The 26,621-nt window shown below is 43.1% G+C and overlaps 1 protein-coding gene across 2 annotated transcripts in view; it reads right to left on the bottom strand.

Annotated features, from left to right (window-relative positions):
* Nucleotides 1-26,621, bottom strand: part of FOXO3 (forkhead box O3) — a 109,978-nt gene that overhangs the window by 11,724 nt on the left and 71,633 nt on the right. For both annotated transcript variants that reach the window (XM_024551787.3, XM_053913848.1), the window contains one exon: nt 5,783-7,218. In XM_024551787.3, the coding sequence (XP_024407555.2) occupies nt 5,818-7,218 (1,401 nt within the window). In that variant the 3' untranslated portion in view covers nt 5,783-5,817. The remainder of the gene's footprint in view (nt 1-5,782; nt 7,219-26,621) is intronic.

The raw sequence follows: 26,621 nt of genomic DNA, 5'->3' as shown, positions 1-26,621 counted from the left end.
GCCCCAGCCAGCAGGGCAACCTGAACTGACTGGGGCTGGGCAGGGAGTGCTCTGGCTGGAGGTACTCAGGAGACAGGCAAAAGGGACACCGTCTAACAGGTCTATCGGTCAATATGTATTTTCTGTTTACTTATAGATATGTTGGGTTGATAATTTCTGAACACATGAATAACCAACGAAAGTTCCAATTAATTACAGTGGCATGGATATGAAGGGAGGCCCAGTGGGTTCAACCTTAGGACCTCTGGCCTTCTCTTCTTGGCCATTAAATTCCCCCAAGGAGTCAAATCAAACACTCCACAAACATGACTGCTTAAAAAAAAAAACTCTTATGGTCCAAACTTCTTTCACAAGAGAGAAAAGAGACAGATGAGGGAGAAGGGGAAGGGGAAGGGGTGGGGGAGGAGAGAGGACGTGCTGACATGCAAACCTTCAATCAAGCCAAGACTGGCAATTAAAGTTTTATTCTTCAGGGACACTGAAATTACTCTCTGAGACCTTCACGACTAAATAATTCTTATCCTTTAATACATGAATGTTATAGATTTCAGGAAAAAAAGGTTATTAAAAAAAAACTATCTAGAGAGTAAAGTCCACATCTATTAGTGGGAAGAGAAAGAAATGCAACAACACCCCTGTGCCAAGGTCACAGGAGCTCCGCAGAGTGCTGTGCTTCCGTTCCAGGCTGGTCCGACTTCTGATGCCTCGAATCAAATCCTTTTTCTTCAAGAAACCACAGGGCCAGGGTTCGAAAGAAGCCCCTGAAGATCCTGCCCTAGAGTATTGCTGAAAAAGGTCAACGAGCCCCTTGAGAAGTGTGGATTCTTTGCCTTTTCACCCTGGATTCTTACTGAGTTTTATGCCCTTGTCGTACATTAAGCTCTTTCTTAGCCACGGAGTGGGTTCTACTGTTGGATGGGCTGCCTGGCAAAACAGCAGGCCTGATGTTGGTGCAAGTGCTCAAGAAAAGCCTGAGCTCATCAAACAAAATTCACTTTTGAGTTGAAGTGGGTGGCCTGCAGTGTGCTGGGTACAGGGAATAGAGGTCAATAAAATAGGGGTTCCTGCCCTGGCCCGTGTGGCTTAGTTGGTTGGAATGTCATCCCGTAGACCAAAGAATCATGGGTTCAATTCCTGGTCAGGGCAGATACCCAGGTTGCAGGTTTGATCCCTGGTGAGGGAGCATGCCAGAAGGCAACCAATCAATGCTTCTCTCTCTCCCTTCCTCTCTCTCTCAAAGTAATAAAAAAAAATTTTTTTTTAAAAAAATAGGAGTTGCCCCCCTCAAGAAATGCACGGCCTGTTAGGGAAGGTGGTGCAGTGGTGGTGGGGACTTGGCATAGAGGAAAAAACTGTCTTGCATGCAAGGTTGAAGCGAAGGACCCAAGGGTGTGCGGCAACCTCACTATGCTTGGTTTTCAGGCACAAACTTGCTTTCAAATGTCCTATTCCATATCACATGGTCTCTCTTTGGGGGATAAAAACATAGGCCCTAGCACTTCAGGAGTTCCATGCTAATAGGCCAGAGTTCAGACTAAATCCAGATGCTGATTTCTGTAAAAAGCCCTCAGGACACTTGCTTTAGCTTCTGCTTAATTTCTAGAGCTGGTTCATCACAGCTGGACACAAGCCAGCCACCCACTTCAGCTCACTGTCTCTGGGGCTCTGCTCTGAAACATTATAAGATGTTCAATATTGACAATTATGAACACTCTGAAAAGAAGCATCATGGGACCTTAAAGTTTACAAGAATTTCCAGTAGTAATTCTGGTGAATTTCACCCCATTTATTGCTTCACATAAGCTCTGACCAAAGAGACCTTCCAGAAAGCAACTTCCAAAGGCACCCGCTTAACGTGAGAGTCATGTAGGCGCTGTCCCCGTGATTAGCAGACTGGCAAGAGGTGGCCACAGGTGCATTAAAAACTCTCACACCCAGGAGGAGTAGCCTTTAGTGCTAGATGCCTCTGCTTTTCCAGGATCATGTACCAGCCTCTGCATAGAAAACCCCTTTTCACAGCTGCCTCAATTTTCCTTTACTGTTGTCAGTAAGATCTACTGTCAAAAGATGCAGACAGCCATTCTCTCCATAAATGACACTTCAGATTTGGGGCTTAAGAATAGAGAGCCCTGCAGATGCAGAATTCTTGAGGCTGGCTTATTGTAACCAAAGACTAGACTATAGTTACAATGCAAAAACAGAGTATATTCTGCATGCAGTGTGCACAGATTTGTATCTACCGTGTGCTATAACCCTGACACAGAAATATCTACAGCAAGAAGGAAATGTGACATGAATGGACTATATAGCCTGCATTTGGTTAGAATTAGTCCTGTCTCCCAACATGAATATTTAAAGACATAACAGACTCACAGCATTCAAACATAAGTCTAACAAGTATCCAAGATTTGCTCTTTTTTAAAAACAGCCTACATATAAATTCTAAATGGCCGCCAGCACTGGCACCTGCTGTTTCCACACTGGTTTACCACCATTTCTTTATGTTTCCATATCGTCACTACCTCTTACCTGGGCCCTTTCACAGACAGGATGTTAGGCTTCAGGTTTAAAATTACATGTACATTGTACCTTTAAACTCTATGATTTTGTCCTCTTTTGACAAACAAGAAACCTACAATTCTAAGAGATTCATTAATGATGTGACCAGTGGCAGAAACAGAAAGAAAACCACCTTTCTCCTCTCCATCCAGGCTTTCTTCCTGGTTGATGTTTTCCAATCCTTATCATAAAGTAGTTTAAAACAAAACTAAATACTGGACTGCTCCCTAATGGGGGTCTTCAAATGACAAAGGATGAAGATGAATGAAAGAGCCTGTGAAATCAGGAATCTTTTGACATCAAAACTATAGCCAGATTGATGCTGCTTTCTGAGAGCAGACATGTCAAACCCCAGAGGGTTTATTAGATAGAAGCTCAGCTTTGCAACCACTACACTGGCTCACAGACATCTCTGCTGCCAATTTGTGTATTTCTTCACCAAGCTTTATGAGTGCCTGAGAGATGACAATACCCTTTACACCCCAGTAGTTGGAACTCATCTAAAGGTATATGGTTTTTTTTCTTTCCCAGATAGATCCACAGGCTGAAGGATTTTACATGTGGTCTAAAATGAGTGACAGATGAAACAACCAGCCCTACAGAGAAGCATCTCACCACAGTTCTCTAGCAAGGCTGAAGGCTGCCTGTCAACTGCTCTATTCACTCTGTAACTAGATGGCTCCAACTCAGGGTCACAGTTGACCCTTGCTAATGGCCTTCAGTTAGCAAGTCAGGAAGTGAATCTGGAGAATACCATGACTTCTGGTTTAAAGAAGGCATTACTGAACAACTCTTGGGATGCTTGGGTGCTTAATTTGGGTGAGGTGAGGTTTGATGTTGTGACCTCAGGCCTGTTTTGTGAATTTAGAAGAGAATCTTCAATAAAGTGATGGCCACAGGTTTAAAAGTAAAGAAAATACTTAGGCCACATGTGCTCCTGGCTGTTAAGAGGAACAATTCATTTCAAAGCAAAATGGAAATCCTAAACCCAGAAACTGACTTTCTCAGAGCAACCCCCCCCCCCCAAGTCCTTATGTTTCTTCTCTTGCTCTGGTCACACTGAGCTAGTTTATTTTCAGGAAAATTTGGTGACTTTCCATTTTTAACTGAAGAAATATCTTCTTAAAGCTACCTCCCCCAAAATGTTCTTGGAAAAAGGTGACTGAATAACCCTCAAGTTCCATTAGAATAAATGTGTTTTTTATTATCAAAATAATAATTAATTAATGTTTTAAAAACTTAAGTACTTATATGTCCCTTAAAATACTTCAATACAATCTTTTAGAATTACACATACACAGGAAAGGTCTGCTATTTAACTCAAAAGAAAACCTACACTGAAAAAAAAAATCAAGACAAAAATTGATAGTACGTTTTCCTCTGAATTTACTGTTTTTAATGAAGTAGAAAGTGGCCTCCTTACAACTACATCAGAATTAAAACTTACTTGTGTCTTTTGAAGCTGCAATTGCATTCCTCTTCTAAAGGAAGACAAACTGTTTATTCTTTTAAAAGCCGAGTTCTGGTATGATCTGAACCGGCTGGCATGAACGTGTGTCACCCTCTTTAGCTCCCTTCAGTCTCTTTACTGTCTCAGCGGCTATTAAATGACTGAAAACAGATGTCTGAGTCCTGTTAGGGCCCTGCGTATGCCTGGGAGAGCTGAGCGGCTTTAGCTTCACAACACTTGACATTCCCCTTTGCACAACTCCTGACGAGCTGGAGTGAGCTCACCACAGGAGACTCTTGTAATTCCTTCACCAGGGCAGAGGGTTAAACAAGGCTCAGGTTTTTATGCTTTGAATCCCATTTTTCTCTTACACCATTTAAAGGAGGGTATAAGAAGCTTACAAAAAATAAAGCAGCTGAAGCACAGAGCAGAACCCTTCACCACGGAAGGATCTGCGGGTGCAAACCTGTTAGCCGAAGACCTCAGGGCTCATCTTACTTCTTGAGGAGGTGAGTTTTGGGAGAAGCTTGTCTATTTTCTGCTACTCTGGCTCCAGTTCAAAGCACTTCCCAGTTTTTACTATCCAGATAAAATTATAAAGAACTATTATGGTTCAAGCCATTCAAGAAATATGGATTCTGGGTCCAGCTGTGTGCCCCTGGACAAACTACTTAACCTCGTTGAGCTTCCTTACTCATCTGTCAATCAGTATGTTTACTAAATTTATACGGTACACATTTCAGCTGCTGCAGTTCTACAAAGCCCTTTCACATACCTCAGTGCATCTGATTCTTGCAATAACCCTGGAAAGTTAACAGGGGCTATCAGCCTCATTTTATAAAGCTGGAAATGGAGGCCCAGGGGTTAAGTGACACACTCTCAGTAGCAGCCAGAAAGTAGAAGGGGACAGAACACTCAACTTCTGATTCCAATCAAATGCTTTTCTTATCACATCATGTTGCGTGATCTTTATGATTCCAACACTATTAAAATGCCACAATTAAAAAGTCTCTGTCACTGTTCACAATCCATGTCACTCTGTTTAGAATATGACACCATTCATACATTGGGGAACACGAAGCACATGAGTAAGTGCTCTTACATAAAACATTCTGTTTCCAATTTAATCTTTTGCTCTTTTAAATGTTTACAGGCTGAATACTAATAAAGATGCTTAGTACTATGGTGAAGAATCTAACAGATCTTGCTTCTGGTGGAAATAATCATGTATGAAAGAGTCCAGAATACATATTCTACAGTTAAATTAGGAGTACCTGCAAATCCTTACTTTAATGGAAAGAAAGATAAAATGGTAACATTAAAGATCGACAGTGGCAGAGTTAGACTTGAGAGTCTAAGCAAGTCCTCTGGTTGGGTCCTTAACCTTGATGTTTGTGTGAGTTAAGGTCCCACCTTCCTCCCCTTCCCTTCTATCCTCATCCATCCATCAAGTAAGGGGACCTGTGTCATATGTTAGCAAGGGTGACTAGACACAAAGAAGAATGACATCTATGAGTGTGTGTTTCTTCTTTTTACTGGAAGTAAAATTCCTGAGCTCTCAGCAAATTCTGGGAAGGGGCACCTGACAGCCCTGTTTGTTCTGCAGGTAAAAGTTGGAGATGAACTGGTTGGCAGCCATGTCACCAGGCACCACTGCTTCACAGTTCTCAGTTTCTCAATGTGGAGTCAAGTTTAAACTATAGGTAAATAAAAGATAGCCTCCCCCAATCATCCCCACTTTGTTATGATTATGCCATAGCATTGGGCACTGACCTGCTTTGCCCACTTCCCCTTTCCTCAGTGATCCTTCAGCCTGGCACCCAGCTCTGAGATGAGGCTTGCTTAGCACCAGTGAAGCTCCCCACGTTCAAACCAACAACGTTCTGTGTGGAGATGAGGGAATCAAAGTTAAAATCCAACCCATCAGCATCCATGAGTTCACTACGAATAATGGAGTCCATGTCACATTCCAAGCTCCCATTGAACATGTCCAGGTCCAAGTCGCTGGGGAACTTCTCATGGCCCATGACGGAAAGGTTTGCACTAGTTGAGTACAAGGAGGAGCCTGAGAGAGAGTCCGAGAGGGTTTGCATAGACTGGCTGACGGGAGACTGCTGCTGGTGTTTGGCTGACCCAAGGCCGCTGGAATCGCTCAAGCCCATGTTGCTGACAGAATTCGACAAGGCACGGCTGCCACTGAGAGCGCCCTGGGTTTGGTGCTGGTGGTGGAGCAAGTTCTGATTGACCAAACTCCCCTGCGTAGGCTGGGCGGCAAAGGACATCATTGGGTCACTGCGAAGCATCACGTTCCGGCGGGAGTTCTGGGCAGACACAGCGGTGCTGGCCTGAGACATCAAGGGGTCCGACTGGGTCATCATGACATCGCTGTGGCTGAGTGAGTCTGAAGACAGCAGGTCCTGGAGTGTCTGGGTAAAATAGTGTGACATGGAAGAGAAGGTAGCTGGCTTGTTCTCTTGGATGGTCTGCATGGGAGACTGGCGCAGGGAATTCAGAGACGAGGGGCCAAACACGCTGCTGTTATAGGAGCTGGTTGGGGAGCCCAGGCCAGAGCCCTTGGTGGTGTATGGGAAGCTAGAGCTCCGCTGCATGAGCCCTCCAGTGGGGGATGGCTGAGACGACGGGAGTGTGATGTTATCCAGCAGGTCATCCATGAGGTTGTCGGCCAGCCCATCATTCAGATTCATGGTGCCGGCCATGTCAGTTAGCCGTGGCAGCTCCACTGTGCACGGCTTACTTCCAGAGGGTGAAAGGCTGGCTGAGCTGCTATAGAGCATGGGGGAGAGCGGCGCGTCATCATCCTGGACATCATCTAGCTCCGTGCTTGCCAGGATGGGCGACAGGCGGCTACTGACTGTGCTGGCATTGGAATTGGTGCGCGAGCGAAAGTCCGTCCATGCATCCAGCTCATCGCTGCTGCGTGACGTGGGGCTACCAGGCCACTTGGAGAGCTGGGAGGGACTGTCATCTGATGACTCAGGAGCTGTCTGCAGGGCTGCTTTCTTCTTAGCTGCGCGGCTACGACTCTTGGTATACTTGTTGCTGTTGTCCATGGAGACAGCCCGCCGCCGGGGCGCCTTCCCACTCTTCCCTCCGTCGGGGTTGATGATCCACCAAGAGCTCTTGCCGGTTCCCTCATTCTGGACCCGCATGAACCGGCTGTGCAGTGATAGGTTGTGCCGGATAGAGTTCTGTGGAGAGAGAAGGCAAAATGCGGACTATGAGCCAGAATGGTCCAAAAGCTGAGCACCAAAAAGGAATAGTTAATCAGACTCATTTTTAAACACTGGCATGACCCTCCTTGGCCTGGAACTAAATGACATTATAAATGGCAAGTTTCATATTTAGGAGGCGGGAGATGGTTTCATATCCAGGAGATGCTGGGAATGTATAAGCTCACTGACACTGTTTTTCACAAATTCCTATGTTTTGTTGTCTTTTCTGTAATTGTATTTCCTATACTGAAGTTCTCATTTGTAATTTATTACCTCACCACTCTCTCCCTGCACTTTGCAACAACCCTCCCTGGCTTTCTAAGGGTAATTAATCACCTGGGGGCTATTTTATTCTCTCATGGTCCCCTCCCCCGCCAGTTTAGAGGCAGCATCTACATTTCTTAACCATCTCTAATGAACTCCGAACTGGTGTGAATTTTTACATATGACTCCATCTCCTCCAGCTACAATGTCACACCTGACAGGTGTAAGAAAAAAAATGTAGAATAGGATTTGCCGAGTTGACAGAAATAGGCAAGACACTCCCCACACTGGGTAATATGGTCTGAGCACATATGGTCTGACTTCCTCCGCAGCATGCAGCATGGGAACGAGGAAACAGAGTAACCGTAGTGGAAAAACCTGACAACGGTTATCTCGGCCGGATGATCATGGGCAGCACCAACAGGGATATCATGTTGGTAATATCTGCTCTTGATATGGCGTGATGAAAATGCACCTTCCTCTGTGGTCTTCCTTCCCAAATCCATCATCCCAGTCTCATCATGAGAAGAACATCAGACAAATCCCAATTAAGGGGCATTTGACAAACGCCTGTCCAGAGCCACAAGGAACCTAAGGAAGTGTGCTGACTAAATGTAACGTGGTGCCCTAGGTGGGATGCTGGAACAGAAAAAGGATGCTGGGTACAAAGGTAGTCTAAATAAAGCATGGACTTTAGTGAATAATAATATATCGATATTGGTTAATTAGTGGTGACAAATGAACCAAATCTATACAGTATGTTAACAATAGGGGAAATGATGTTTTATATATGAGAGCTCTCTACACTAGTTTTGTAAATTTTCTATAAAAGTATTCTGAATTTAAAGGGTTACTTTTTTAAAAAGAGAAATAGGGCAAAATATCCCCAAACACTAATGATTACACCCATCTTACAAGAACTCCCCTGGCTTGGTAGATAAGCCCAATTGAAAGGGATGACCCACATCCAGTTTTATCTGTTGCTGACCAACCATGTAACCCTGAGCAAATCATTTAACCTGTCTGCAGCAACTTCAGTTCTCCCTCTTCGTTATAGCCATCGTAACATCCAAACCACCCCTCCCTGACAGGGATGGCATGAGGATGATTATATGATAATACACTTCAGGAACCTGTCAGGCGACCCAGGCAGGGTGTTCTTACTGGTTCTATCAGGTACAGAGTCCACGGTGGATACCGCCTGGTGCTGGTTCATTCTAACCTGTAAAATGCCTCACAGACAGTAAAAGAGAGGAGTTGGTAGTATTCTCCACATCTGAAACAGCACCTGCAGGCTGGATGAGCTCATATTTGCAGGACAAAAGATACTGGTTGATGCTATATATTAAATATGAACAATCCTAAATGTTACCCTAGTTTAAAAAAAAAATTGGCAATCACCAAGTGTATTTATGTAGAGGATACAAATACATGTGTTCTACCAAATGCTTTTAAAACACAAAGTCAGCAGCATTTACCATAATAACCCAAAACATACACAGTGTTTCTTCCCATGTGTATGCTCCCATGCAAGGAGGGCCCACAGTTTAGGCTGGGCAATGAGCACCAGCAACCATGGGTCATGAGTCAGTATTTCTACCATGGCCATAAAGACACGGTTGAGAAAAGAACACATGCTGAGTAGCTGATGAGACAACGCTGCTCAACAGACTATATATCCTGCTTCCCTTTCACTCTTATGGTTTTTAAAAGAATAATGACATCTCTGCTAATGGTTCAGAAATTACATTTCTTTAAAAAGGAAAACACTTTCTCAATAAAATAGATATAAAGCATGCTCTTAAAACTCATTCTGAGGGTTTAGAAGACAGGCGAGTGCAAGGTGGTTCTAATACTGAGTACTCAGATGAACAGACATTTAAATAAAAATGCAGGCTCGAGCTTCCTGGTGAAAACACAAGCAGGTCCTGAGGCTATGTGGGGGCAGCATGCACCCTGGCTCAATTACTCCTGGCCTGGCCAGGCTCCTTCGCTGCAGGATTTTGAAGAGTTCATACCAACACCCTGAATCAACAAGCAATCATACATATCCAATTATCCCTCTTTTAAAAAGTATTTAGGGAAACAATCTTTTTTGAACTGTATTTGTAGTTTCACCAATTCCAAATCAACTGGGAAAAATAAAACACTTTGCAGACCTCCAAAATGCCCTGTATGGATTTTCTAATGGCCATCTATCACTGCAACCCTAAACCCCAACAAATGCACGTGAGTGATTTTATAAAACTGCAAGCCACCGCTGGTTAATACTTGGAAACAGAAATCAAGTTTCTGTAAGGGCACCGGTGAAGGGGCTGGGATCCACACCCAGGACCAGAACCACAGGGGATCAGGGCCCAGGCCCCTAACTGCAAGGGCGGAGAAATGAGAGACTGCCTGACTTCAGCACTGCTAGCTACTGGGTCATTGGTTTTAGGTTCGTTGTCTCGAATCCTCACAATAAACCTGCAAAGCTGGGATCAGTGCCCTCACCAAGATATTAAGTCAGGCTGAGAGATATTAAATAACTTATAAAAGGTCACATAGCTAGTGTCTCTAAGAACTCAAACTGAAATTTGTTTTCCCAACTCCAATCCGATGCTTTTCCTACAACCTTTCAAAGGTCTGTCACCAAATTATTCAGGTGTCACCATTTACCCTATCTGTGCTAACACTGAAAGAAGGAAGAAACATTTAAGAAGAATGGATACGAAGGCACAGTCTTATTATTGTACTTTTGTTTATGAAATAGTTAGGGGTAATAATTTGGCAGGTCTTTCCTAAAGTTTTTTTTTTTTTTAAATTTAAAAGAAAGTATTTCTGAAAAGCAAACCTGAAAATGAGGGCTTACTTGAGAGCCCATGTCCGTGTTTCTTTAGAGTTGGCTGTCACAATATTCACTCTCAGGAGAAGATAGTACCATACAGCCAACCCAATGTTAACTTTCCTGGGGTTTTGAAGCAAAACCCAACTTATTACATGGGTGATTAGCGCCCATGTCCAATCTTTGCTCAACTCTTCTTTTTAGGGGTTATTGGTAGCAGAATCCAGTTCCTAAGGCACACGGCCCACACTATACTCAGACAGGCTCTCCCAGTTCCACTGCTAAGACAACACAATTAACACTGCACCCCACCATCCTCACAGGCCCCCAGCCACACAGACGGCCAGCCCTCCACTTAATAAAACCCACAGTCCGAAGGTGGGGCACTGACAAAGGCCAACAACTAAGGCCCCTCTGTCCTTTCCCTGTTCCGTTCCAATGCCCCACAGACCCTGCCAAGGTCAGATGCCAGACATGTATTCTGATTTTCTTCACAGGTCATGATTCGAATCAATTTTGGTGAAGCACAAAAATGTAAATAATTAAATGCCAGATGAAATGTCAGAACTGCAATATTTTCCCAACTTCCCTGACAACAAAAATTCCCAGGGGTGAAGAAATGATATTTATAAAACAGATAAACCAACTAGAAAATCTTTATGATCTGTAGTTTAAGTTCTTTTAAAGACCTCTCCATTAGGGTCCGTAAATTAGCTTCCAATTTACTGTGTGTATTTTAAAGTATAAAACTACCATTAATAAGATTCTATGATTTCTCACTAATTCATATACCATGCCAACAGTCCAAATTTCTAAAATTTTAATCAGTGTGGGGGTGAAGGTAAAGGAGTAACACTTTGACAGCATTAGACTGATTTTTCTAATTACATCTCAATGTACATTTTGAAATACCTGGTGAAGCCGGGCAATGCTAACTGGCCACAGTACTATCAATATGCTTTCCTCCAGGCTGAGGGGTAAATACTACCAGCCAGGACTCCCAAGGTTACAGCTCAGGCTATTCTGTCATTACACTTACTTTTACTAAAGGAGCAAAGAAGCTATTATAGCCCCAACCCCAAACCCTGTGAATAGTCCTGGGTGTTTAAATCCACTGCTAAGAACCCCAGGCACTGATGAATTACAGGTAAGCGAACATCTTTAGGAAGAAACTTTAGCATCAGGGACAAACATGCCAGTTTTTCTCCAACTTGGGCCCAAAGATATAGGGAACCCTTAAAGCAAATGCATCACAGTGTGCTTGAAAAAAGAGAAAGAAAAAAAAAGAGATAGCAATAACCTTCATTTTATTTTTATGTCAATCGTATCTTTTACTCAACTATTTACACCGAAGCAAGGCCCACACAGGTGCAGAAATGCTTTAGGGGTGGTTAATTAGTAACAAAACAGGCAAATCTCTGTCCTGTGTGATTGCAGCTGCAATCAGGGGCCAGACCCTTTAAGGAGGCACGTGCAGCAGGTGTGTGGGGGAGGCAGCGGGGGGAACTCACACTTCACAGTGCTGCTGACTGTGTTGGTGTGGACCACCGCCTAGAGGTCCCTTTGCTTTGCTCTCCTTGAAGAAATTAGTATCAAGAGAACTGTCCTCCTCAGAATCTGTCACTTAACTTTTCTTGCTATGCTGAAGACAGTTTTCTACTGCATGATACATTTATTGCTAATGCTAAAGTGCACACGGTCACTACATATATGCCACTGGTTGTGAAGACAAACGGACCCAAAATGGATTAGATTAGGTATTGGAGAGAAGCTGCCTGAAATGAAAAAGTATTCCAACCACTACTTCACAAAGCAGGTAATTCACACAAGCAGCTTAAGGTGGCCAACAGAGGGAGGGAGGCGTGTGACTCTGGAGGAAGATCACAGGCTTTGATCTGAGCCAGCTCCTAGGGAGAATCCAGGCCCTGGCATTTGTCTTGTGACCTTGGACAACTGACTTAACTTTGGTTGGCCCTTTCAGAAAATGGGGATAAAATCCTCCTCTCTGTTACTCTAGGGTCTCTGGGAAGATTGAATGAAATTACGCATGCAAAGTATTCATCCGTGTGCCAAGCACAAAATGCTCTGATCCCACACACGGAAGCAGTGACATCACAAACGCTCACTTACTGTTTTCCGAGCATCGTATACTTGAAGCCAAAAGGTGAGAGGGTGGCTCCTTCCAGGAAAAGATTTCTAACTCTTAAAAGTATTTCAAAGGTGCTGTGCCAGTTGGGAGTAATTGGTAATTTCTTAACTGTTCCTACCCTATGTCAGCTCCAACCCCTTCCCAACCGTGTTTACCTTGTGCAGACTGTCCACTAACCCAGACACCAGCTGCATGTGCTTCCCCGGGAACACAGAGAGGGTTTTGTCTGGAGGCAACATGTGGTATCAATTTATCTTTCTCAGCAACGACAACAAGGAATCCACTGACTTTAAAAATAAAAAGGGAGTTGTGTAATTTAACTCTTAAAGGCCTGTGCCTTTTTAATTTTTTTAAGACAGCCTCTTCCTCCTCTGCCCTCCACCCCCAAAAGCAGCCAAGTGAGAGTTACAGTTGCCCACTCCCAACCCAGACCCACTGCTTCCCCCCAGGCAGACTGCAGGCGTCTCCCTGGTCTGCACCAGGGAGCTCAGTGGGGACTACTGGCACAGGGCTGCCTTTGCATGCTGTACTCCCCAACCTTGAACACAGGACCCTCGTTTCAAGTAGGTCTCCCTGCTTTGACTTTGGGCACTGACAATTCAGAAAGAGACTGCCGAACGCCTATATTCAACTGCATGCATCTGCTGAACTGCAGAAGAGAAAGGTCACGCGGTAAGTCCAATGGTCATTACAAGTCGCGGGAACGCTGGGGTGCGGTGCACCACAGCAAAGCAACCCCAGATGCAGCTCCAGGAGAGGGTCTGGGAAGCTCTGGTGTATCATGGCAGATTCTTTCCCAGGCAGTTCTCTAGGAGAGGCCCTGGTTTCTCTTCATATTAGTTCTCCATCCTGCCGCCCATTAGAAAACCACCCGGGGAAACACCAACACTTTCGCCCCACACTCCTCAAGATTCTGATTCAATTGTCGTGCGGAGGGCCTGGGTAGATGGACATTTTCAAAGCTCCTCAGTTTAGTCTAATGTGCAATGAGAGCGAGAACCGCTGGAATGTCCCTCTCACGCTTCCAGTGACTGAGAATCTCACGATTCCTAGTCTTTCCCAGGTCTGGTGACACAGCACAGGTGATATTCTTGTTCTTTTAATTTTATTGTTGTTCAAGTACAGCTCTCTGCCTTTCCCCCACCCCACAGGTGATGTTCTTTATGTCCAAACGTCCACCAGTTAGAAGCTAAGGGTGAGAACTGGGGTCAGAGATTGTATGTGCACAGTAAAATGGACAGTTAGAGCAATTCTTCAGATCACTGGGGTCCAGATATCTTTTCTTAAAAAAAAAAAAAAAAAGGGCAAGGGGTAGTGGGGGGAAGCATCCTTGACTTTGCAACTGTCTTCTAGACAGGCACCCATTCTGCTCTGTGCCACTTCTCCACCCAGCATGAATCGGCAGGGACAGAGAAGAGGGCAAGTGGACTTTCACAAAAGTAGGACTGATGTAGGCTGAAGAAGGGATGGGCTAGAACAATCATTGATCCCTGTAATTTTCAGAGGCCTCTCTGAATTAGCATGCGATCTCACACAATCCCTTTCATAGACTATCCTTCATGCAAACCCCAAAAGACTGGGTAAAAATAACCACTAAAAAAGCCATAACCCAATCCTGAGGTACTTATTAGCTTCCATTGTTAGGAATACAGCGAAGTATTACTTCATGAACGTCCCTGAGAACCAAACTACATATTCAGAGAGCCTCAAGAATGAAAATAACAACCACACAGTTTCTCGTTCCTGGATCGGACAAAGCACTGCCTCCTTGTGCTCAGAGCAAAGACCCTGGGGGTGGGCGCTGCAAAGGCCCAGCATGGGCTCCATCTGAGGGAGCCGCAGGTCATTAGTCGTTAGCTCCAAGGCTGGCTTGCCCTCTTCCACTAGATTTTTATCTACTTTGGGGCTGGCTAACTTATTCTTTAAAAGCAAGTATATAAAGTATGATGGCACTAAACAGACTTGAAACCAGAAAAGTTATTATTTCTAACTATATGAAATACCAGCTACAATAGCCAAACAAGCCTTTCAGACTCAGAAGAACACTTAAAATAAACACTCACATAAAAGATTGCACAATCAACCCTGATGTGTAAGACAAGTTCCAGGCTGGCTCTCAGTCTTATCCTTGCCTAAAATACTAAAAGTTTAAACCATTAAGGGAGTTATTTTAAAAAGATGATGTTCTAAAATAAATACTGTCGGGAACTTGGCTGAAGGATTAAATTTCCAACTACAAACAAGATTTCCGCTAAATTTGCTGACAATAATCCTCTACTAACAGAGATCTCCTTTGAAAACCAGTATTTGTTTCAAGTTTTCATGCGGTAAACGACAGGTTCTGGCCCCTCATTAGGAGAACTAAAATAATAATCATCTTGTGATCAGCATAATGAACCCATTTTCTGTCCAAACAAAATGAGACACACAAGGCTTTCTTAGGAGAGGAAAGGCTGGGCAGACAATCTGCCCTGCCGCAACTGAAAAACAGATCCTAGGTGGGAAGAAAGTTCTCTTAAAGAGCTCTCACTCTGTTACGCACAATTTTGTTGGGTTTTCCAGTGTGGGTTTTATTTTTGTATTAATTTTTTTTTTCATTTAGCAATCTTCTTTTCAAGCGCTTCCACAGCTGTTTCTGCTCTTGGAGGGCAAGAGGGAACATTCCATTCCCCACAGCCAAACCTGCACTTCCGGCACACTGAGAACCCTGGCAGCCTTGCAACCTCTGCCCACACCCACTCCCTGCAGCACCCTCCCCTCCCCCGACACCCTCCTACTTCCAGCCCCACATCCTTTCCCCCACAGACTGAGGAAGCAGCAGCTAAGGACTTGAAATCAACCGAATCACAGTCTCCAGAAGGCAGGTTAAAGCCGCAGTATTTGTCCCCCTACCTTTCCCCAAGCTTCTTCCCTGACTTTACTCAGTCTGTCTCTCCTTCCCAGAAGGGATCAGCAAACACATGCTACTAAATTCCCTCTGAAGATCACAACGGGCAGACAAACAAAATGGATGCTTCAAAGGGTTAAAAGCCATGAAATTACAGAACATTGTTAAAGCTGATCCTGCAGAGTAAAACGAAGCAGGACAGAAACAGTTTTATTATTAACAAAATTTTCACTTAGGTTTTTAAAAAGAAATCTGCAAGCTTTTCCAGTTTGAAAACTTGTGGGCAGAAATGGAGAGGATGAAAGTACACTGTCAATCTATATCCAGAATTCAGGACTACATCAGAGTTTTTAATCACTTTCCTGACACAAGTGACCAGGGTGGGAAATTCAGTAAAAAGTAATGGGGGAAAGTAGAATCCTATCTAGTAGTAATAAGCAGCCTAAACTTTACAGTGAAAGAAACTGAGGACCAAAGAGGCACATACCTGAATTCAATCAGCTAGTAAGTGGCAGATGAGCTAAGACAAACTCAGATCTCCTGACCTTGAGGTGTAACAGTAATCCAGAAGCATTAATACCAATGTCTAGATTACCGTTATCAACTGAAAGGATAAAGTGCAGGGACCACAGAGGATGAGTAATATGTTCCTTCTATCCCTCCATTCATCTTCAGTCTGCCTTGCTTTATAACTTGAGAAATACAGAATGTCTCCTCTAACTCATATTAAACTCTCTAAAACCAGATACCTATCTTCTTATAGCTTTAGCACCTACCATGGGGCCTGGTACGTGTCAAGTGCTCAAAAAATATTTGTTCCAATCAAGGAATTAGTGGGAAGGGGACAGCAGCTGAATGACACTTTTAAGTGAGATGCTGTAAAACCTGAGCCTGTGAGGGATCCTCACATGAGTGAAAATGGAAGAACGCTTCCATTGTAAACTGTAAAGTAGTATCTAGGTTGTTTTAAAGTCGACTAGTTTCATCCTTGGGTGTTAACTTCAACTATACAACCCAATTTCCGAAACCAAGACAATGTGGTCTAATAAGTAAGCTTCAGGTTCTCTACAATAAGAGAGGGGAAGAAGGGCAAAATGACAGCGTGTGGGCTACTTGGTAGAAGCAAGGACTTGGCTGAACAGTCAAGCATCCACCCAGGGTAAAGAGGCGATTCCCTTCTCATCTGGGTAATGAGGTTGGCCCGGAGCCCTCCCAGGCATACTCAAAACCACAGGTAACACACCTTAGTTTTAAGTTTCCTCCAAGCAAGCACATAGGGAACAAGACGAATACAAAACAGAGTCTTTCACCTACAGTCTGAAGGAAGTTAATGTGTTTGGTGCCTAGCAGGGCCAATGCTCGGTGCTTGCCCTATCTGATCGCATTTTATTTTCATGACAAGCCTTTTGGGAGGAAACTAAGGTGCAGAAAAGTTAAGTAACTTGTCTAGTAGCAGTGGTGCTAGAAATCAAACCAGAGGCTAACTCCAAAAGCAAAGCTCTCACCACTGCACTGTGTCCCTCTGAAGTCACCCAACTGCTTACGGAGAGAGAGGTACCATGAACAGGTGACCAAGCAACGAGAAGCTTGAAAGACAACAATCGGTGACTGACTAATGTTCCCACCTCTAAGTTTCCACACATTGTCCTGAGGATCACCAAAGGGAGGGAGAAGGTAAAAATGATGAGCCATGAAGCAAGCCTGGTGGGAACCAGATCATTTTTTAGAAATGAAACCTTTTTTTCTCAGACACACCCCAGAAGGGACACCATGGGCACAGCCTAACTTGACCTGGGATCACATTTTTTAGGGAATGACCAAACAAGATTATTGCCACGAACTGTTAGGTATCCAGGCCTTCCTCCGTGGCATGTCTGGCGCCCTGTACACAGGGGGCCCTGACCCAGGGCTGTGGCAGGCCAGTACTACCTGACAGGCCCTCGAACAGCTGGCACTATGCTCTGGGTCCTCCAGCCAGAGACATGAGGCAAATGTCTGCTTTGGCCTGGACCTTGCCATTATGAGGCTTAATCTGAAACAGGGACTTAGCTCTATACTATTTAATATATGTAATTAGTTTATTATTGAGCCAGAAAAGATGAGCTCACCTTAAAACTATGTGAATTTTAAAATGTGATGCCTTTGCCTGCCAACTGACAGCATGACCAGGATGCTTCTGTTTAACCTCAATCAAAAACTGGTAGAAAATTGCTCTAAGGTTGCATGTACATGCAATCTTATTATTTGTCTTCTGGCATCAAAACACGCAAAAACAGAAATCACTGACAATGCAACACACGAAAGGGATAAATGTGGAGGTGCTGAGTGGGCGAGTGAAACAGTTTCAGAGTTTGACATCTGAAATCTAGGAAAACTGCTTTTTCTGTTCTTAGTTTGCAATCCCTTCTTTCACATGAAATTCACTGGCTTTAGCATCACACATACAAACACAACTGTTTCCAGCTCTTCGGATGTTATGGCTCAGAAACACTGTTCTTTTCTGTCTTGTTATTTCAAGAGCAACTAATTTCTTTCTGGTATCTCTAAAATATACGCCAGTGTGTGGGCACAGTCACACACAGGCCCACACCCTGGAAAGACTGGGAGGGTTGGAGGCACATTTTTTCAGCTAGGGAAGGAAGAAGTTTGGGCTAGCATTTACAAAATAGGTTTAAGTGTATATGCATTTGGAAGCAGGCTATCTTCCAAGTGTCCATGTTAATTATACTAACAGCCATCAACATCAAGGTGTTACTGGTGAAAGAAACAAAGAAAGTAAACGCTGCGTAACAGAGTATCTCATGGTGGCTCAACCGATGGACTTTCTCTTTATGGGAATAAAAAATACCAAAGTCAATTCTGCAAAATGACCCAGGCCTACAGAACTCTCTAGGCCCCCATGAAATTCAGCTAATAAGGAGCCTGCTGAGGAACCTCACCTGAATGTGCAGCAGCATTTCACTCTACTGGTTTTGCAAGATTTCTTCTTGTTTAAAACCACAGGATGCGAAAGTAGCTGATGACCAATATAATGATATTGCTAAATGCCAAGTGAACCAACCATTTGTTCCAGGATACTCTGAGTGCCAATTACTCACACAGATGAGCACCAGACAGCTCAAAAGTCCACATAACACGATCAAATAAGGAACAGAGAGGACATTTTCCACTGACTAAAGAACCAGACACTGTTTTTCTGAAAACAAAGAACAAACAAAAAACTTACACGCACATTCATTGAGTCATTCAGACAGTAGTGCATTTCGATTTATAATCTGGATGATCCCAAATGTGCTAGTTAAAACTAGCACTATTCCCCAAACTATAATGAATGAAGCAGGTTAAATGTGCATGAGATAAATCGGTTTTTCTAAAGAAGGTGACAAAAATGCAGTATTTTAGCACTAATCTGCACTGGGCTCTAATCTACTTTATGTCCACTGCCAGGTAAGCTTCAAAGCACTGAAGAGAGAGGAAGCACAAGCATCAGTAGTGTAATATCTCTTACCCAAAAGGCAAGAATAGTCACATATGAGACTATAGGAGCTGAATATATAACAGGACCAAAAAATTCCTGTAACTGAGTGTTTTGAGGGATAAAAGAATTTAGGAGACAGATCTTTTAGACCCTGTTTATGGCTGCAGGACACTTTAGGAGACAGAAGGGCTTAAGAGGAAGAGATCAAAGTGTGGTGGAGTCGAGGGTGGGGGCGGTGAGCCCACTCCTCAACCAGCAAATGTCACAGTGCTACCGGACTCAAGGGTCCCCACACACTAGCTGCCAGTGATTCCAAGGCCATTCCTGAGGACGGAGGACCCCTGGCTTCACGGCTGCCTCCTTGTTTGAGTCTGATTTGGCAGGTTTGGCCCTTAGATTTTCTCCCTCAACTTCTGGAACCCACATTTCCAACTCTCTCCCCTTAGCCAGGTTGTTCATTTGCTAAAATAGGGTATGTGTGTGTGAGCGCTCAGCACGACAAGGCTGAACAAATCACTGTACATAGGTGACCCAATGAAATCAAATCCTTCGCATCAAGACAAGGAGGGAAAACACACAGGAACAGATGTTGCTAAGCCATCTTCAGGCTCAAAAGTAACTTCAAGTAACACCCTTCCAACTCTGGGGCATCATGTGGAACAATATTACCCTGTATTAGCTGTTTTTCCAGAAATAAGTTAATCAGGTTCCTTCAAACAGGCCTGACCTCAGCAGTCTTCCCAAATAAGACAGACAGCTGAATCCTGATGTTAATTTGTGGTTAGAAAAGTCAGTCGCATAAACTTCTTACAAGGTTAACAAATCCAAGTTGGGAGATAATTCTCCATGAGTCTCCAGTGTTTCTGCACGTTTTGCAAGCAAAGTACTAATGGTCCTCCATCCTGGACTATCTTTCAAGGATGTTTGGCATTTGCATAGTGAACAGCCTTGAAAGATAGTGTCTCCCTCTAGAGCAAAGGGCAGATACACTTATTTCCTATTACAAAAGATTAGGACCCCTAAACTCACGTTTCCTCTCCGGAAACAGAGAGGGACCTGGGCATCAGCCACCTCTGTCATGCCCGTGGACTTGGGGGCAAGGAGAGAACAAATGCATAACATGCTGCTGTTAGTGCCGCTTGCTGTGACGTGGGTCAATGATAAATTCCTTTGCCCTTCACCCAAAAGCTTCAAGGCTAGTAAAGGTCAAATCTCAGGCCCTTGCAATTCCAGACAGTCTACTGCCACTGGACTTTCATTAACTGCAAGAGATGAGACTGGGCAAGTCATCTCTAGGTAACTTTTTTCTCTATCCCTATGTAAACGAGAAGGAACACAAGATAATGGGGAAGAGAAAGATGAGGTCACAAGTAGGACAGGCAGGGACACATGGCTCCAGCACTTTGAATGTTCTGACCTGGCTCTGCTGAAGACCCACAAGGCTTTATGAAAACAAACCATTCATAAAAGGGGTGGTAGCAGGGTGGTGGAAGAGCTCCCTGACACAGTCACTTTGCAGTGTTCCATCTGCACCAGTCACCATCTTTTTCAGATGCTGCTCAATGTTGCGGTCTGCTTGTCAACAGCAGAGCTGAGTAAACTGGGGGTTTAGGTTTGTCTCTTCTTGCCTTCCTTGGTCTACCAGACACAGACTACTCCATGTTACGTCCACCCTTCCCATCTCCCTCCCCGTCATACACCAGGCTTCTCAATAACATTTGTTGTCTTTCTGCAGGGTCCAGACCTCTGCTATGGAGCTCTGGGCCATTCTCAGGGATGATGTTCTCCTTGGTTCCCTTGACGTGGCTATGGGCTGCCCCAAATTTAACCGTGATACAAATGCTGTTAAGGTCTTTCTCCTTGCCACAAGGTCATAAAGGCAGTACTTTGTGATTTTGTTGCTGTCCTATGTGAAAAGCCAGGATTCCCCCCATTTTAGCTCTCCCACATACGCTATCTTTATTCCTCTGGCAGTATTTAGCAGCCTTAGACCTTCAAAAATGAAGGTGGACTGGGCAGTTCCCATGAACCAAGAACAAATGCATGCATGTACTCTCTGAGTTCCCAAAAGAAAATAATTTTCTAGCTTACAAAATATGAACCAGTAGACTCCATTATAAAATATAAAAACCTTATAAGATTTCATGCTCTATACTTTCTAAGTACCAGCCAGACATGTTCTGGTACATAGGAAATTGGTATTTTCTTTTCCCTCCCCTTTCCTCTTGGATAACCTACTTCCATTCTTGGCAAAAAGAGGCATATATTTACTGTAGTGTTCACATGCACCTACAGGCCCAATGCCTCTGGAATGGTACTGGATTGTTGCCACATGGCCAAATAATGTGCTCTTTGAGAAATAATTATCAATTAAAGCACTATAAAACGGGCCAGCAGTTTTACTCTGCGCACACTGTGTGGTATTCTGGCCACCACACACAGCAATCTTTCTTTGGTTCTCTTCACATCAATCAGGAAGTTACGTTAATTTACTCTGATGCTATTTGTGGACATATGTGGAAAAGAATGCAGACATCCAAGAGTAAATTAAAGTCAACTCACCCACTTGAATGGTAGGCACTCCAGATACTAACATTTTACAGTGACCCCAGCCTGGGCTGGGTGGCAAAGGCTGCATAAAAAAAGGAACGATTAGCAATAATCTGCAAGCAATCAATTTTTAGGGCTTTCAGTCTAGAGTAGCTGCCAAAAGAACTCAGCAAAAGCCATCATTTAAAAAACACCAAGTCAAGCTACAGTGAGGTATTCTTACTACATTGAATAGGTTTTACTTTGTCTATCTAAGCCTATAAATAGAAAAAATGTAAATAGTCTAAAAATAGGAAAAATAAAGGCTTAAAATTTAGATACTACTTGGACATTAAAAATGTCCTATGGCTTTCTGTCTTCCCTGACAGCTCTTTTATGTGGTACTATGTTTGGTAATGATTATTAAAATATTTCTTGGGGAGAAAAAGTAGATAAAAATGTGGAGAAATCATAAGCTCATATGAGAAGAAGAGGGAAGCATTAAATAGTAAAATAAAGCACAACTACATCTCTTTTTCTATGTTGCAGGTGCCTGACACATGGAAGACTCTCAGTACATTTTCTTGAAAGGATAAATGAAACCCCCCATCTTATTTTCTCTTTCAAACTAAACCATGCTAAATAAAGTTAGCACCTGTAATTCAATCCAGGAAGTCTAGCGCAGAGGCAGACACTCTGTTTCCAGGTTCTCCATCGCCAAGGAAATCTACCTTTTGCATTGAAAAGTCACAGTAAATAAAGTATCAGATGCAAATAAATTAAGTTGTCTGCCTTAAACTTCAAAAGTGCTTAAAAGGTCAAAATGTGGATTTTATTAGTTTAATTAGGAAATGTACTCATGCTTCATGTGGACTACACAATTCAAATACAGTAGAAGAGAACATTTATTTTAATTAAGACCCAGGATTTTTTTGTAATTGTGGGAAAATAAACATTTGGATTAACTGAAGAAAGTATTAAGTGGGTGAAAACTTTTAAAAATAATAATAGCAGCCCTGGCCAGGTAGCTTTGTTGGTTGGGGCATGGTCTGGTACACCAAAAGGTTATGGGTTCAACTCCCAGTCAGGGCCTGGGTTACAGGTTCAATTCCTGGTAGGGGCGCATACGGGAGGCAACCAATTGATGTTTTTCCTCTCACATTGATGTTTCTTTCTCTGTGTGTCCCTTCCTCTTTCTCTCTCTCTCAAAAAAAAAAAAAAATCAGTAAGCATATCCTTGGGTGAGGTTTAACCTACTGATATTAAAACTGAATATAACCTGTAACCTAGTGGCAACAGTCTACTCCATTCTCCTCCTCTTCCTTATTAACAAAATGCTGACTTTTAGCTTGGCACATGGCTGCCCAGAAAAAGAGGCTGAATTCCCCAGCCTTCCTTGAAGTTAGAGATGGCCATGTGACTTAGTTCTAGCCAAGGACATGTAAGTGAAAGAATTCCATGAACTCTCAGGAAGACTGTTTAAAGGCAGCTGACACAGATGAGAGTCCCTTTGTTCTGCTTTCTTCCTCCTGTTGGCCTACATCTAGATTGGCCATGAGGACAAAAACTGCCTGCTAAGGCAAGGAAGGACCCCCCTCCAGAGCCTTCAGGGGGAACACAATCCTGTCAACCCTTTAATTTTGGACGTCTAGCCTCCAGGACAACAAATTTGTGTTTAAAAAAAAAAAAAAACAAAACCCCACTACCAGCTATTGTGGGACAGAATAGAGGGGGAACTGATCCTCAATCACTCCTTCGAGTGGCCGTATCAGCCCTAGACTTCTTTTACATGAAAATAATTTATAAATTTGGGCTTTCTGTGATACGTAGACTAACCTAATCCTAACTGATAGATAGACTCACCAACTCTATTTTTAGGAATTAATCTTATTGACACACTTTCTCAGCTTTTGCACATATGAGAGTGTAACAAAATATCATTGAATACAAAATTTCAAGTATTAATAATGGTAATTACAGTTTTCTAGTCACATCAAGTACATAACGAAAGAGAAACATCTAGCAAGAAAGGCCCTTCTGTGCCATCTCCCACCATCTACCTTGATGCCTGCGTCACCAGGGCCTTTGAAAGTGCCCCTCACTGAATGACGGCCTGTGCTGGGCATGTCAGTGTTACAGGCTCCCAAGGGTGCATGGCGATCCTCCTGGCTCCCAAGTTTTAGAAGTTCTGATGCGGAGGCCACTCAGCAGAGGGACTCAGGAGGTTTGCAAGCACATCTGTGAAGAGGCTGTGTTATATTGAGGCTTTTAACACTTCCCTCTTTTGAGTCAACCTGGATTTCAAAAGAAAGAGCACTTTTGGGGATTCAAGATACAAAGTGAATTGTGGGAAAGATGGCTTGGAGATATATATGTGGTCTTTCCCAGAAATTAATTTTATGGTACAGGGTATAATATAAAGCTATTTCTACCAATCATGGGAATTATGCCTGAGCCACTGGTTTAGCAATAATTTTCACAAAACTGTCAGAAATAACATCAACAGCCAATGAATAAAGAATATCTAGAACACCCAAGTGTCATAACTTGGACAAAGGCTAACCTATGCTCTTCTAACTTTGAAGCAATGTGAAATGAGTGGAAAGTGAGAGACGTAATGATGTATCAGTCTCCACTCGAGCCCAGAGCATCAAATCCAAAAAATATGCTACCTAGTAAGAAAACCAACAGTGTCATGTCTGGACCCTGTGGGATAGCATCCAGTAAGAGCACTTTTTAAAAGTTCTATACTCCCACTGAATCAAATCATGGACAGTTATCCTTCCCTAAAATGAATTTCCAACAATCAGGAAATGAGTAAACAAAGAAGTCTGTCATAAAGTTACTCCAACATTCTAAAAAATTAATGCTATATATAATAAAAACTTTATTGTATTAAGATACCATATAACTGTCTCCATTTTTCATGTCTATAGGCCAGATATTAAAAACTCTTTCTATGAGGGCCTCGTGGACAGGGCAGTATGATGTATGTTTAACTGTGCTGCTTAACCGTCAACAGTTAAGAAAGAGCATGCTGTGGGGAAAGCCCTGGATATTCCTAATTAGGTAAGTACTTGCTGGGTTGTAGTCACTGACTGTTAGTGAAAACAGGGTCACCCCCAGGAGGAGGAGAAAAAATGGGTGATTGATTCAGAGGAAAGGTGGTTACTTAGTAACTGATATCTTACATACATTTTACTGATAAATACTACATAGTTACTGCCCTAAGCTGGTGTAAAATAAAAAGGACTTATTTTGGAGATTAAACTGTCCCTTTTGACATCTTTTATCCCTTTCTTGATATGCTATGGAGTCCACTCCTAACACTTCATAAATAAATCTACACAGTCTTGGACCTGAAACGACCCCAGCTGCACCCGCCCCTGCTAGGGGTTGAGCCCGTTGCGCCAGGACCGCCAGCTCTTCTGGTCTCTCCCATGAAAATCCCAGCACACAGCCGGGCACTCCAAGGACACACTTTTTCATTAAATTACAGCCACACTAAAGGAAACTTTAAAAAGGAAAAACCCTCCAAATCACAAAAAAACGTTTTATGGACTAACAGCTTTTTTGGAAAGTGATTTTAGTTTATTAACATTTTGTCCTTAGGTATAAATTTCCTACATCAACTCCCAATTTCCTTTTGCTTAGGGGTTTAAGCAAACCACCCAAGATGCTACTAATGATGAAAAATGTGTTTAAATAACTCGAAGATATCATAAGGAAATTAAAATCAGCTAAAATAATTCTATCACACTGAAATACTGAGTTTTTGTTTCAAATCAATAACAACATAGTAGGGCCAAACAGATATTTGCTGAATAAACTTATGAGTAAATGGGATCCATTGACTTCGTAGAAAAACCCAACATGAAGAGGTAAAATCATTTAAGCCAACAGAAAGGAAGTTGGAAGGCATTATGAACTGCATGATTAATAACCCAAATTTCATATCTACTAATTGTACATATGAAATTCTGATAGATTAAAAAAACCAAATTGATTAAATGTCCATAACATACTATATAATAAACGCTATGAAGTTCACATAATTGAAAATAAAGTTTTTTTTAAACATCAGGATAAATGGAACTATAGCCACATGGAATAGATATTTTTGTTACTGATGAAGTATATCTCTCAGAATGTATTTAACATGTGCTTAGTGTTCATAAAAATACAGTAGGCTGCTTTTAAAGCATTCGGTGGCCTCAGACAGAGGCCTACCTGGTAGGGGAGGACAAGTATCTCCATTTCTGTTCAGTCTGTATGTGTTGCTGCCCAGACTATCACACCTGAAAAATTCTCCTGCCTAAGACCATCCTAATGCCTCCTGTGCTGAGATGCAGCTAAGCTTCCCGGCAGACTTGCATGTGTTTCCAAAGCCTCAGCCCTTCTCTCACTATCACACATCATCATCCCCACCTTTCTTCTCCAGTGAAACAACTGCTTGCTTCCTTCCAAGAGTCTCTGGGAGCACAGTCTCTCCTCCTCCTCCATTCCTTTTTTCAAATTCCAACTTGATACTCGCTACCTGCAGCAAGACTGGCTCCACTCCTATCACTGCTGTGCATCTCTGCACCCAAAGGCAGGCACCCCATGTTGAAAACCAGAATTGTCTTACACTGGGTGCTTTGCAGTTGTATGCTTCTGTTTGATGTTGCCATTTCAAGTAGACTAAGCTCCGAGACCAAGGAGTAAGTTTCCTTCTCTTTCTGCAACTCAGAGTGAATGGCACCGTTTGGTGCATGTGGTGTGGTGTTCAATAAATATTTATGCTAAGGACTGAGACCACAATGTATTGATCATCCAGGTTCTGTCCTCCTAAAGTTGATAAGTACTTTCCAGGGAGAGTTAGTTCATACTTAATAATTTATTCAAGTTGAATATAAAAAGAAGGTACAGTAGTTGCAGTAGCTGTATTTGTATGCGGGGGTGGGGGCATGGGGGGTATTGGGGGGAAGTGCTCAGGGAGTGTCAAGCTCAACTTGGGAGCAAACTCAAACATCCTGAAGGAGGTCCAGCTCCACTTGCTCCTCTCTGAAGGGCCCCACATTGCTGTCAGCTGGGGTCGCTGCACCCACATTTAAGCAGGGTTTTTGTTTTTTTTTTCCTGTCCCAGGGCCTGCTTTCTGAGAGCGGTGCACAAGAAATACAATGGTGTTATCTGCCGTTCTCTTATTTTAGTCCAAGGCACTTGTGATGAACACGCTGAGCTTTTATTTACACCACCATCTACTTCATG

This window comes from Desmodus rotundus, chromosome 11 (genome assembly GCF_022682495.2).
Source record: "Desmodus rotundus isolate HL8 chromosome 11, HLdesRot8A.1, whole genome shotgun sequence".
In the NCBI taxonomy this organism is placed as follows: Eukaryota; Metazoa; Chordata; class Mammalia; order Chiroptera; family Phyllostomidae; genus Desmodus; species Desmodus rotundus.
Note: the sequence above shows the minus strand (reverse complement) of the source record. Positions and strands in the feature narration are given on the sequence as shown.